Source organism: Diaphorina citri, unplaced genomic scaffold, assembly GCF_000475195.1.
Source record: "Diaphorina citri unplaced genomic scaffold, Diaci psyllid genome assembly version 1.1 scaffold1015, whole genome shotgun sequence".
Lineage (NCBI taxonomy): Eukaryota > Metazoa > Arthropoda > Insecta > Hemiptera > Psyllidae > Diaphorina > Diaphorina citri.
In genome coordinates, this window is record NW_007378445.1 from 134,416 (window position 1) to 149,807 (window position 15,392).

Here is a 15,392-nt window from a genome sequence, read left to right on the forward strand (position 1 = left end):
AGAACACCAAAATAGCTGCATAACTGAACAGTAAAACGTAGGTACTGTATGGTAGGGAAAACATTATTTTAGATAGCTGCAGAAAACAATCCAAAAGGAAGAAGGGAGATTAATCAAATCTTGACATCTGCCCAAATCCATGTCCAAACAGGGAAAGAAAAAGCATTAGTCAATGTGTCAGAAAACGAAAACGGAGGGAGATATGTATGTAACTCTTGGAATTCTAACTTTTAGAAGAAGATTTTACTTTTCCATTTTCTCCTGGGAATACTTGCCAAAAACAGCACAACAACAGCACAACTCTGCGTGGAAAAATATCAATGTAGGTGTGATGGACCTCAAATCCGGGTTAAAGAGAAACTGTACGGAGGGAGATATGTATGTAACTCTTGGAATTCTAACTTTTAGAAAAAGATTTTACTTTTCCATTTTCTCCTGGGAATACTTGCCAAAACAGCACAACAACAGCACAACTCTGCGTGGAAAAATATCAATGTAGGTGTGATGGACCTCAAATCCGGGTTAAAGAGAAACTGTAGGCATAGGCACAATGGATCAGTCTCAGACATAAATAAGGAAATCAACAGAACTAATTAGAATAAATAAATAAAATACACAGTTGTCACATTTCCGTCTCGTCACACTTGGAGAGCAAGCATTGTGCAATGGCAACACTGTAGACAAATTCCATAAGGTTCATTGGGTCCCGGAAGAGTTAAGGTATCTCAACATTTAAATTGGGTAATGTAGGTATTTTCCAACACAGGTCATACGTATAGATGTATGTACAACATTCTTGATATTAGTAAGTACCTAAATTGAGACAAAAGCATGGTTTTAACATCTGGATGGATGCCTCAGTAACTTTGTGAAGTGCAATGGCAACACTGTAGACAAATTCCATAAGGTTCATTGGGTCCCGGAAGAGTTAAGGTATCTCTAGTCAACATTTAAATTGGGTAATGTAGGTATTTTCCAACACAGGTCATACGTATAGATGTAGGTACAACATTCTTGATATTAGTAAGTACCTAAATTGAGACAAAAGCATGGTTTTAACATCTGGATGGATGCCTCAGTAACTTTGTGAAGGTCCATAATCCATATTGAATGTAGATAGAGAAATAACTGTCAACTCCCATGGCGTAGTGGTCACTGCACTCGCCTTGCACGCGGGAGACCCGGGTTCGATTCCCGGCGGGGTCAAGAAATTTTGGCGTAGTGGTCACTGCACTCGCCTTGCACGCGGGAGACCCGGGTTCGATTCCCGGCGGGGTCAAGAAATTTGTATCTGCAAAGGATTTATCCCGTGACTGGCTGTTGCGGGGCCCACTCAGCCTCGTGAGGAAAATGAGTAGCTATGACATCTAAATGCGCATAGCGACCGGTGCCAGCATGGTAGGTAAAAATTGGTTGTTAGGATTATTGAGATATGTATTGGGAAAAATCCTACAATGCTGCAGTGAGCACCAAAGTTGTGACATAATAACACAAAGAAATTGCATTTACATTTTTACATAGAGAAATAACTGTTACAGTGAAGTGTAACAGTTATTTCTTTATCTACATTCAAAAGCATGGTTACCAATTTTTGGTTCCCCTGTAAATAGTACCTACCCGTTTCAAATATTTGTTATTGCTAGGATTTACCGTAACATCTATAAGAGAAATCTCTAATTAATAATCCTGTTGACAACATTCATCGGATTCTTTCTTCTATTGACAGTAATTTGATAGGTCACCATAATGTTCTTAGGTCAAATAATAGGAAGGACAAGAAGGTCCCTGTAGGAATATCCTGATTCATTCAATTAAAACTGAAAATATTTTGTCCTATTAAAGAAGTCATGTACCTAGATACATAGAGAGGTATTCCTGAATGAATTTATTTTAATGTTTAATACAGTCCAACAATGTAAGCTATATTGACTCTTCAACTTTTTAAATGACCAATTTCTTCTCTAAATTAAAATACAATCAATAGAAATAACCAGAAAACTAACCAGAAATGGGAGACAACAACAAGACATTCTGAAAAGGCTGTCAAAGTAAAAGGTTAGCTCCAAATTGTCCGATTTTTACTTTCCTTTACGTTCTATGTTTCTGCTTTGTATGTAGATACCTTCATTGACATTTATGTGACCCATTTACCCATTATGTATCACGGATGACCCAAGTCCCCAAGGCATTATGTATGATACAATACTGTCAATTATGTATCATTCTATGGCTTAGAGGCACTTGTTAAAGAGAATGGATCGAGTCCAATATTATGTAGATTCACACTAACTGATTCATGGAAATTCAACACAACACTAGATATTGATGATACACCGGAAACCAAACTCCATATGATACGAGTAGAACATGCGATTGGAAAAGGCTGACGTTAGAAACTGTGCATTTTGTACCGATGAATCATTCATGGACGAAGGTAATTTATCATGAAAAAATTGCTGATTTTCTTGTTTTATATGTTTTTCAATCGTTGATTTGTTTTTAACAAGTGTGTGTACTCAAATTGCTACCAACATATTTAGATCAATTTTCCTCTTTTGTTTTCGGAATATGCCTCTTACAACTTTGGTGGTCTGACAAATCAAATGGCTAATGATTCAATGTTAGCTGGCACAGCGTGCTGGACAGATGTACTGATTACTCGCCTACCGACTATTAAGGATTAAGGGATTTAAGTTCAGACCACAAGCGATTCTTATCAATGTTTTCTTCTTACTTCTTCTTAAAAAAAAAAAAGATATACCTAGTCTTTACGTTACTGTATTCACAAAATTAAATGTTGTAACAGGGATTGTTTTGCCTTTCTAATATTTTCCTCCATGATTCTCAATATGTAACATGTACCTACCTATAAGGAAATATTGTCAATATGGCAAAGCTAGAAGCCAGACTTTCATGAAAGATAGTACAAAATAAGTAGTGAGGCATAATAAGTATACCTACCTCACCTATAACCTATATGGTGGAACACTCGTGGGAAATATCCTATTAGAAGGATAATGATATATTCTGAAGCTAAAATTATCTCATCACTGCCCTTCCTACCATTGGAAGGACATCAGTAACATAATATAGTCAACAGATATGAATACCTACAGTTATGCAATGTAAATACAGTATGGATATGTGTGGAGCATATTATTATAATCTGTACCTGTGTGTGATAGGAACCGATCTAGAAAACGGCACTTCTTACTTTCCTTGCCCTCTGATTGGGCGATAATCTTTAAAGTTTGGATGAATTAATTTTTGTTCAGCTGTTTAGAATGAGAACGGATTATCTTATTTAGATGCATGATATTTGGGAAATTACAGTAAAACTGAAATGAGAAATTTAATTCCTCTTTAAAATGTTTTCTTCTTAGCGAAGGACGGGTCAGATCAGCTATGGTTGTTCGAGTCAGTATGTCTACAAAAATCAAAGAAAATCTATCTCTGGCTGAAAGCCGTGTGATGTTCACACTAGATTGTTTCCTGATCTACCTTCAATCCAGTCATGTTTATTATAAATCTGACCTTGAGTCTGAGCCTAAGCACATCTCGATACTCAAGTGAATCTCAAGCCAAATCCAGAGTGATTCTGTAATTATCTCTTGAGAGGTATGCAAAGAACAGTTTTTGATTGTAGCTATAAAGCCATTATATCATTCGTAAATGATTGATAAATTAGCTCGTATTAATTTTGTTTGAGTATTACTTTTTTATGCTTACTCAACGCCTTGCGAGGAAGTGAAGTGTAACAGTTATTTCTTTATCTACATTCAGAAGCATGGTTACCGATTTTTGGTTCCCCTGTAAATAGTACCTACCCGTTTCAAATAGTTGTTGTTGCTAGGATTTACCGTAACATCTATAAGAGAAATCTCTAATTAATAATCCTGTTGACAACATTCATCGGATTCTTTCTTCTATTGACAGTAATTTGATAGGTCACCATAATGTTCTTAGGTCAAATAATAGGAAGGACAAGAAGGTCCCTGTAGGAATATCCTGATTCATTCAATTAAAACTGAAAATATTTTGTCCTATTAAAGAAGTTATGTACCTAGATATATAGAGAGGTATTCCTGAATGAATTTATTTTAATGTTTAATACAGTCCAACAATGTAAGCTATATTGACTCTTCAACTTTTTAAATGACATGTACCTAGATACATAGAGAGGTATTCCTGAATGAATTTATTTTAATGTTTAATACAGTCCAACAATGTAAGCTATATTGACTCTTCAACTTTTTAAATGACCAATTTCTTCTCTAAATTAAAATACAATCAATAGAAATAACCAGAAAACTAACCAGAAATGGGAGACAACAACAAGACATTCTGAAAAGGCTGTCAAAGTAAAAGGTTAGCTCCAAATTGTCCGATTTTTACTTTCCTTTACGTTCTATGTTTCTGCTTTGTATGTAGATACCTTCATTGACATTTAGGTGACCCATTATGTATCACGGATGAGGATGACCCAAGTCCCCAAGGCATTATGTATGATACAATACTGTCAATTATGTATCATTCTATGGCTTAGAGGCACTTGTTAAAGAGAAGAGAAATAACTGTTACAGTGAAGTGTAACAGTTATTTCTTTATCTACATTCAAAAGCATGGTTACCAATTTTTGGTTCCCCTGTAAATAGTACCTACCCGTTTCAAATATTTGTTATTGCTAGGATTTACCGTAACATCTATAAGAGAAATCTCTAATTAATAATCCTGTTGACAACATTCATCGGATTCTTTCTTCTATTGACAGTAATTTGATAGGTCACCATAATGTTCTTAGGTCAAATAATAGGAAGGACAAGAAGGTCCCTGTAGGAATATCCTGATTCATTCAATTAAAACTGAAAATATTTTGTCCTATTAAAGAAGTCATGTACCTAGATACATAGAGAGGTATTCCTGAATGAATTTATTTTAATGTTTAATACAGTCCAACAATGTAAGCTATATTGACTCTTCAACTTTTTAAATGACCAATTTCTTCTCTAAATTAAAATACAATCAATAGAAATAACCAGAAAACTAACCAGAAATGGGAGACAACAACAAGACATTCTGAAAAGGCTGTCAAAGTAAAAGGTTAGCTCCAAATTGTCCGATTTTTACTTTCCTTTACGTTCTATGTTTCTGCTTTGTATGTAGATACCTTCATTGACATTTATGTGACCCATTTACCCATTATGTATCACGGATGACCCAAGTCCCCAAGGCATTATGTATGATACAATACTGTCAATTATGTATCATTCTATGGCTTAGAGGCACTTGTTAAAGAGAATGGATCGAGTCCAATATTATGTAGATTCACACTAACTGATTCATGGAAATTCAACACAACACTAGATATTGATGATACACCGGAAACCAAACTCCATATGATACGAGTAGAACATGCGATTGGAAAAGGCTGACGTTAGAAACTGTGCATTTTGTACCGATGAATCATTCATGGACGAAGGTAATTTATCATGAAAAAATTGCTGATTTTCTTGTTTTATATGTTTTTCAATCGTTGATTTGTTTTTAACAAGTGTGTGTACTCAAATTGCTACCAACATATTTAGATCAATTTTCCTCTTTTGTTTTCGGAATATGCCTCTTACAACTTTGGTGGTCTGACAAATCAAATGGCTAATGATTCAATGTTAGCTGGCACAGCGTGCTGGACAGATGTACTGATTACTCGCCTACCGACTATTAAGGATTAAGGGATTTAAGTTCAGACCACAAGCGATTCTTATCAATGTTTTCTTCTTACTTCTTCTTAAAAAAAAAAAAGATATACCTAGTCTTTACGTTACTGTATTCACAAAATTAAATGTTGTAACAGGGATTGTTTTGCCTTTCTAATATTTTCCTCCATGATTCTCAATATGTAACATGTACCTACCTATAAGGAAATATTGTCAATATGGCAAAGCTAGAAGCCAGACTTTCATGAAAGATAGTACAAAATAAGTAGTGAGGCATAATAAGTATACCTACCTCACCTATAACCTATATGGTGGAACACTCGTGGGAAATATCCTATTAGAAGGATAATGATATATTCTGAAGCTAAAATTATCTCATCACTGCCCTTCCTACCATTGGAAGGACATCAGTAACATAATATAGTCAACAGATATGAATACCTACAGTTATGCAATGTAAATACAGTATGGATATGTGTGGAGCATATTATTATAATCTGTACCTGTGTGTGATAGGAACCGATCTAGAAAACGGCACTTCTTACTTTCCTTGTCCTCTGATTGGGCGATAATCTTTAAAGTTTGGATGAATTAATTTTTGTTCAGCTGTTTAGAATGAGAACGGATTATCTTATTTAGATGCATGATATTTGGGAAATTACAGTAAAACTGAAATGAGAAATTTAATTCCTCTTTAAAATGTTGTTCGAGTCAGTATGTCTACAAAAATCAAAGAAAATCTATCTCTGGCTGAAAGCCGTGTGATGTTCACACTAGATTGTTTCCTGATTCTTCTTAGCGAAGGACGGGTCAGATCAGCTATGGTTGTTCGAGTCAGTATGTCTACAAAAATCAAAGAAAATCTATCTCTGGCTGAAAGCCGTGTGATGTTCACATTGAATATCAAGAGAAGACAAGAGGTAAACAAAATAGTGAGTGCTCTAGTAGTGGAACTTGGAAACTATTACATAATGTAATTGAACATGTGAAGAACACACAATACAGTGCTCTCTAATACTCTTATTGATCAATTTATTTCTATTCAACAATTTTGCAATATCCCATTCAACAATTTTGTTTTGATTCTTCAGACGCTATTGTGTTTGTGTACATAAAGAGTGAAAGTAAGACTAAACACCCGCTTTGTATGTTGTCGTTGAATATCAGGAGAAGGCAAGAGGTAAACAAAATAGTGCTCTAGTAGTGGAACTTGGAAACTATTACATAATGTAGTTGAACATGTGAAGAACACACAATACAGTGCTCTCTAATACTCCTATTGATCAATTTATTTCTATTCAACATTTTTGCAATATCCCATTGAACAATTTTGTTTTGATTCTTCAGACGCTATTGTGTTTGTGTACATAAAGAGTGAAAGTAAGACTAAACACCCGCTTTGTATGTTGTCACTGGGAGCTCCTATCAACAAGAGGACTACCCATTCGTAGGTCCACTAGTAGAAATAAGGGAACAATGTCTTGGTCTACCGGGTTTCGGGTGCAGTTTCCGCTGCTGAAGAATCCATGTTTCCCCTTTTCAGAATGTCTTCTGCTTGCCTCAAGTTCAAGTCATGGATTTCTTCCAATTGGTTTTGTAGACTGATAAAAGAATGAGGAATTTTGACGTAACGAGAATAAAGTAACATTTTGTAAAGTAACATTTTAGTAATAAAGTAACATTTTAGTATGTTAGCAAATTCCAATCCATTTCTACTAAAAGTTAAAAAATTTTGGTTGCACGGTTAAAGCCACACAACTTCACGGGTCTGTATCGTGCAAATCGTGCATACCCACTCCGTAGCATTTATTGGCTTGCCAAATGTCCCGCTTTGACCAAGACAAACCCGGATTGACCTTTGAAATGGACAGTCCCGGTTCGAGGCCTTTGTCCCGTCTAGTATTTGGTGTTTTAGACTTACCTGATCATCATCGTTGGATCCCTGACTGGAGGACTGATAAGAGAATGAGGAATTTTGACGTAACGAGAATAAAGTAACATTTTGAAATAGTATGTTAGCAAATTCCAATCCATTTCTACTAAGGGTTAAAAAATTTTGGTTGCACGGTAAAAGCCACACAACTTCACGGGTCTGTATCGTGCAAATCGTGCATAGCCACTCCGTAGCATTTATTGGCTTGCCAAATGTCCCGCTTTGACTAAGACAAACCCGGATTGACCTTTGACATGGACAGTCCCGGTTCGAGGCCTTTGTCCCGTCTAGTATTTGGTGTTTTAGACTTACCTGATCATCATCGTTGGATCCCTGACTGGAGCCATTTGATTCCCAACGCAAAGTTCAGCAATGCTTGAAAATGAAAAGTGGAAAAATCGGCAACACTGCTTTAAGTCGACGTTGCCAAAATTTACACTTACAGTTGTAACCAGAGTACAATTTATTGGTAACACTTTTCCCCTGGCTCCAGCCTATTTTTTTCTCCTCAAAAATCGCCCAAAAACCCAATTCCAAGTTAAAAAACGCGTACCTTTCTTGTAAATTACCAAGACAATCTACAATGTTTTCCCTACTTTATAAACACAGTTAGATATAAGTTTTATCCATTGTTTTTATTACTCTCATTATTGGTAATGAAAGGATTAATCCTACAGCAATAGATTTTCTATTGTTTCTCTTCTTCTTCCTCGTCCTTTTATTACTAACACAAAGACCAGAATGACTTTCAACAAGTATAGTTAGTATTGTTGTTTTCATGTGATTATTGTTTCAGGATGACGTTATCGGGATCATTATTGTTGTAGATTTTCCATGTTCTCTGCAATAGGTTTTCTATTGTTTCTCTTCTTCTTCCTCGTCCTTTTATTACTAACACAAAGACCAGAATGACTTTCAACAAGTTAGTATAGTTAGTATTGTTGTTTTCATGTGATTATTGTTTCAGGATGACGTTATCGGGATCATTATTGTTGTAGATTTTCCATGTTCTCTCCCTGACTGTTTTTGTTTCCAAGGAAATTGAGTACGTCTTTATGATTAAGATTGTTGAGAACATAGAGGAGAAGGATGTTAATATCGTTTGGTTTTTGTTCTAATAAATTAGGAGACATTGGTAATGTGGTAAGGTTTTTTGTTCATGTATTAGGTAAGCTGCAAATTGAATAGTAAGAGGGAAATACTGATTGAAAGATAAGCAATCATATTGCGGAGAATTTAGAAGCGGTTTCGTTAAGGAGAAGGATGGTAATATCGTTCGGTTTTCGTTCTAATAAATTAGGAGACATTGGTAATGTGGTAAGGTTTTTTGTTCATGTAGGTAAGCTGCAAATTGAATAGTAAGAGGGAAATACTGATTGAAAGATAAGCAATCATAATGCGGAGAATTTAGAAGCGGTTTCGTTCATACCAAGTAAAAAATTAATAATAAATAAATAGTAGGTAGTATACGTAGAAAAACATCAGAAAAAGAAAGGCAGGAAAATCCTCTGTTCTCTCTCATTAACTCATTAGAGATCACAGTCCGGCAAAAGGACAAAAATGTTATTGGAAAATAAAAAGTTGAAGAGAGAAGTGGCAATAACTCATCTTGGGTAGCAGCATTTGATCTGCATTATGATTACAAGAAAATACAAAACATATAACATATCTTAAAGAACTTAGAATAAAAATTAGAAATTTGTTCAATATTTTTCCTACAACTAAAAACTTGTTCAACAAATTATAGGAAGGGGTAGGTAATCACACTGTTAGAAATCTTATCAATCTGAGAAGGTTTCGTTACCGTTCTCCGTACAGTTACGGCAAATCAGTCAATTAGCAAATTACCACTGACCGTGTCATCACCAGATAAGATAATAAAAGGAGTCTCCATATCATTTCCGAGTACCTAGGACTGTGGGTGCACTCAGAGAACGCGGTGGCGGTGGGGTGCCCGCCCGATCGAGTTTTATTGGAATTTTATGAGTCCTTAATAAAATCTTTTACGGAACCTTTTTTCTTCTCGTTTATATTACTTTCCTACCTTTATTTTGTCCTGTTTTTACGATATCCTCATGTAAAGGTGAAGCAGACGGAAGTATGTCTTGTACTTAACCTTGGCCTTTGATTCAATATTGTTTCACCCACCCATACTTTGTCTATTGTCTGCTCTTTATTGACATGGTTATTCAATAAAAAGTTTCGTAGCATAACATTTTAGTTTTGATATGATTCTCTCTTCATGATTTTACTAATTGCTCTGTTCTTGATATCTTTGCTCTCGAGGAAGTTTACTTGTTGATTTGATTGCGGTGGGGTGCCCGCCCGACCGAGTTTTATTGGAATTTTATGAGTCCTTAATAAAATCTTTTACGAAACCTTTTTTCTTCTCGTTTATATCACTTTCCTACCTTTATTTTGTCCTTTTTTTACGACATCCTCATGTAAAGGTGAAGCAGACGGAAGTATATCTTGTACTTAACCTTGGCCTTTGATTCAATATTGTTTCACCCAACCATACTTTGTCTATTGTCTGCTCTTTATTGACATGGTTATTCAATAAAAAGTTTCGTAGCATAACATTTCACTTTTGATATGATTGATTCTCTCTTCATGATTTTACTAATTGCTCTGTTCTTGATATCTTTGCTCTCGAGGAAGTTTACTTGTTGATTTGATTCCATCTTTCTATGAACTTAAAATGACCATCGCTCTGACCACTACTGAGGTTTGTTTGTATTTGTAGGGTAGGTTATTACTCTTTTAGAACTCGTATTAATTCTGGATGGTAACCTTGGACCAAGGAGTATCTCCAAAGATCATCAAGGAAAACGAACTCCATCCTCCAAAATCTGAACAATAAACATGGAGAGAAAATCCGCGCTATGCATTCAAACAATTACATTCAAGTCTCTGTCACCAGTCACCATATAATTGTCACATACCATCCATCATGACGAGTTCCAATAAAACTGTCACAGGCGTCTCGTAAATTTCCTGACAAAACTTATTCCTTTCATTCTGCCTCAAGCATGCGCATTCCTCCACTTCATACCTGATGCTAGAGTCCTGGATTGTCTGGAATTTCCTGGTGTGTTATTCCAAATTCCGTCATTAAAAGCACCGAAACAAACAATATTAGCAGTTTAGCCAACACCTGAGAGCAGCCTAAGACGCGTTTCGTTCTTATTGGAACTCATCAGTTAGACATAGCTCTCAGCGACAAAACTTATTCCTTTCATTCTGCCTCAAGCATGCGCATTCCTCCACTTCATACCTGATGCTAGTCCTGGATTGTCTGGAATTTCCTGGTGTGTTATTCCAAATTCCGTCATTAAAAGCACCGAAACAGACAATATTAGCAGTTTAGCCAACACCTGAGAGCAGCCTAAGACGCGTTTCGTTCTTATTGGAACTCATCAGTTAGACATAGCTCTCAGGACTGCCAAAGCAGTACATGTAGTCCCATTACAATTACTTATTTCTGTTATAAGACTGCCGTTCTTCATTTCAACCGGCAAAGCAGGATATGTTATGTAGCCCCATTAAATGAACTTACTACTATATTTTACGACTTGTATTTTTGCCAACGTACAAACAAGTACTGGTGTTGGAATGATCAATTTCGTTGGCATTCTGACAACCAATAACTCTTTAGAGAGCGAAACAGAACCCATAGAAAAGCCATAATTTTCCCTGCGTATAATTAAATTAGTTAAAACTGCCGTATATCATTTCGACTGCCAAAGCAGTACATGTAGTCCCATTACAATTACTTACTTCTGTTAAAAGACTGCCGTTCTTCATTTCAACCGGCAAAGCAGAATATGTTATGTAGCCCCATTAAATGAACTTACTTCTATATTTTACGACTTGTATTTTTGCCAACGTACAAACAAGTACTGGTGTTGGAATGATCAATGTCGTTGGCATTCTGACAACCAATAACTCTTTAGAGAGCGAAACAGAACCCATAGAAAAGCCATATTTTTCTCCTGAAAAGCCATTTTTTTTTTACTTTATGCACAACTAGCCACCTTTATCGTTCCAATTTTTTTCTGGCAGGGTTTTGCTAAAGGAGTACTTCTACCCAGCCACTGATCGTTCACTGTTAGCCTTCAAGATATTTTCCCAGGGATGTCTTGAGTGTTAAAAGTCCTTACGAATCTAAGGATCGTAAATAAAGCACAACTCCCAGGAGAGGGGAAAAACAATTTAAAATTACCATTGCAAATTGCAGCCTTTTGTCTAAAATCATGATGTCATGGCCGACAAAACCAGGATGTTCTCTGATAATCTTTGAACTGGTGACCAATACTAAAGTTTCCATGAGGTCATTCCATCTGCCGGATTTGCTCATGGGGATGATCAATTAATCAAGGATGAAGTTACACTTAATGCAATTTTCATAATTAGTATGCATGTTGGTATGCTCAACAAGCATATCTGCAGTTCCAAACATACACAAAGATCGCAGTTCAATGGCGATTGAATAATGAAAAATTTCTGTCTGTCTGTTACGCTAAATAGACCTTTGGTTGTCCTCTTTTCACGAAAACACGGCTCGACCGATTTTGATGAAATTTTTTGTGGTTTCCTGCAGTTCCAAACATACACAAAGATCGCAGTTCAATGGCGATTGAATAATGAAAATTTTTTGTCTGTCTGTTACGCTAAATAGACCTTTGGTTGTCCTCTTTTCACGAAAACACGGCTCGACCGATTTTGATGAAATTTTTTGTGGTTGAGTCATCGCGCTCTAAAAGCGACGACAAAATACAAAGATACCTATTATACTAAACCAATACAATGTGTACACACTCAATGCATTGTGTACAAACTACTCTGTGTACATTTGTTGCTCTATTTTTTCCCCCAAATTTTCACAGAATGAAGGACACGCCATCGTGAGCAGAAATCAAATACAAAGCTAACAAGCAGGGCCCGTCCCTCCGGGAATTATTTAGCCCGTAGTTTATTCGATCAGTACCTATGTACCTACCTAATTTGTTTAATATTCAGTTTATTATTAGTCTTGATTTGATTTTTCGATTTTGTTCTTAAATATTATTAAATAATTTGTTTTCAATCTATTCTTCAGAATGACATTTTGACACCTTGACACTTGACAGAGGTCATGGAAACATTCAACTCTTGCGCTTTCTGTACTGTTGACTTTTCGTAACTTTAAAGCTTTATCTCAGGACAAAACTTTTAATATGCCATCTCAGTTCTAAATCCTTCCGCAAATGTAACTTTATCCCTCATAAACTTTCGTATTGTTTGAGAGAGATTCAAAGGTGATATATCTTTCTGTCAGAGAATCTCGAGATGATAAACTATGTTGGGATTACTGGGGATAAAAGTTATGTGGATTTTCTAAAATAGTCACCTCAACAAGCTCACTAGCCTTTCATGATCTCTCAGAGCTATCGGGAGTCTTTTCTCTGAAAGTCAAATTCCAGGAAAGATGATAACTATAGGTTGTTATTTCAACCTCAAGTATCCCAAGTGCACTCACTCAAATGCTTCATCATCATTTCATGTAACATGTAATCCATGTTTGGATTCGCGGATTAAATCTGGCATTTGTAGGATTAGGAGTTCCGTGTTATCTTGAAGCACGCTCGATATTGCAATCCAAATTCCTCTCCTCTTAAACCCCCGGTCTATAATCTCACGTAAATTTATTAAGATTCTGAGCCTGCTCGGATACCGTTTGGGCATAGTCTCCTAGCATTCTCCGACCTCAGCAAAACACTTTCCATGAGATTGTAGACCCACGCTTTGGATAGTTTCAAAGAATTTCTAATTATTACCAAGTCATTAGTCATTATAAATTCGAATACCTTTCTCTCGACACCCAAGAGTGCATCTTTAAGTTGGCGTAATGAAACTGCATTTCTAGCTGTCATTATAAGAGCGCACGTTAAACATTTAAATTCCATCATACAAGCAATTAGGAAGATGCAATCATTTTATATCATGTAGAAGACACATCTCATGGACCGATTCGACTTAGGATTGGCCTTACCAAGAATAGACGACCGAAGCTGATTACAATCCAGAGAAATGAGAATACAGATGGTTGTTGACATGGGGCTTACTCCACAAAAATGGCCTGTCTTACCAATTTTTACTCCAAAATACTTATCGACCTGCAACGCTACTTCTTGGTGTTCAAGCTCTTGATGGATGGAAGTTAACGACTTTGTGATGTAAATAGGTACCTGGAACATTTTCTCCCTATCGACCTTCGTCAGAAAATGACGATGAAATTCGGTGCCTCCTTTGCGAATCGAACTTGCGGCTTTGCAAGAGTGCATCTTTAAGTTGGCGTAATGAAACTGCATTTCTAGCTGTCATTATAAGAGCGCACGTTAAACATTTAAATTCCATCATACAAGCAATTAGGAAGATGCAATCATTTTATATCATGTAGAAGACACATCTCATGGACCGATTCGACTTAGGATTGGCCTTACCAAGAATAGACGACCGAAGCTGATTACAATCCAGAGAAATGAGAATACAGATGGTTGTTGACATGGGGCTTACTCCACAAAAATGGCCTGTCTTACCTATTTTTACTCCAAAATACTAATCGACCTGCAACGCTACTTCTTGGTGTTCAAGCTCTTGATGGATGGAATTTAACGACTTGGTGATGTAAATACCTGGAACATTTTCTCCCTATCGACCTTTGTCAGAAAATGACGATGAAATTCGGTGCCTCCTTTGCGAATCGAACTTGCGGCTTTGCGCTTGCTAAGCACTTCTATCAGCTGCCAAGTGAAATAAGGGAACAATGTCTTGGTCTACCGGGTTTCGGGTGCAGTTTCCGGCGCTGCTGAAGAATCCATGTTTCCCCTTTTCAGAATGTCTTCTGCTTGCCTCAAGTTCAAGTCATGGATTTCTTCCAATTGGTTTTGTTTATTTTGATAGCCTCAGTTCCGATTATAGTATTGGTCTGTCATCAAGTCACCATGCTGCTGTATTATAGTTTTGGTCTATCACCATGCTGTTATCGTTGTATGAGTCATGTTCATGTCTATAAAGTTGCTTTATTATATTGTCCCTATATGGAACAATGAAATCTGAAGTTGGAGACAGAAAATCAAGTTCTTGGAACTCTTGGAAGCAATGTGCCACAAACAATTTCGTTTCATTCAACAAAAAAATCATCGATATACTCGTAAAATCATTGATTTAACAATTTATAATCAGCTTGTGCCATTTAACAATGAGTATTTAATTCTTCTTTAAGTATGCTGCCTTTCGTCTTGCTGTAGACTTATTTGAAGATTCAGCAGTAAAGTAGACTTAAGTAGACATAAGAGTGTGCTTTTGTTTCATTTGAAGTTGTTGGAAGTAAAATGCTTCTAATAAATTCTGAGCTTCTGCGCCCTCCAAACTTTCATTTCACCTCAACCCATAGGGATCATGACTACTAATTCTGCCTTTAGGGAAGCATTCCTGGGCAATAGCAGACTATTCCGAAAGGTCGGGACAATCGAACAACCAGCTGTGAGACGACGAAGAATGGAGATGCGTAAAATACTACTAGCAAGCATACATCATAATTTAATCTAATCAGACTATGTAAATCATTGAAATAAATGAGTCATTACTTAAGCAATTCTCGGAAATAGGTAAAGTCCATCTTTCTAACCCACGGGTCAGTTAGTCCATGCACTTTGTTGGAAATTTTATCAGCATTTCCTTCGATTAACATTCACAACTTC

General features: G+C 36.3%; 1 protein-coding gene across 1 annotated transcript in view; it reads right to left on the reverse strand.

Moving 5' to 3' along the window:
- The window catches only part of LOC103513729 (transmembrane and coiled-coil domains protein 2-like), a 31,028-nt gene extending 19,021 nt beyond the window's left edge, over nucleotides 1-12,007 (reverse strand). Inside the window, exons 1-2 of the mRNA XM_026826857.1 lie at nucleotides 11,873-12,007; nucleotides 7,636-7,980 (exon numbers count right to left, since the gene is read on the reverse strand). Of these exons, the coding sequence (XP_026682658.1) occupies nucleotides 7,636-7,980; nucleotides 11,873-12,007 (480 nt within the window). The remainder of the gene's footprint in view (nucleotides 1-7,635; nucleotides 7,981-11,872) is intronic.
- Nucleotides 12,008-15,392: the final 3,385 nt, after the last annotated feature.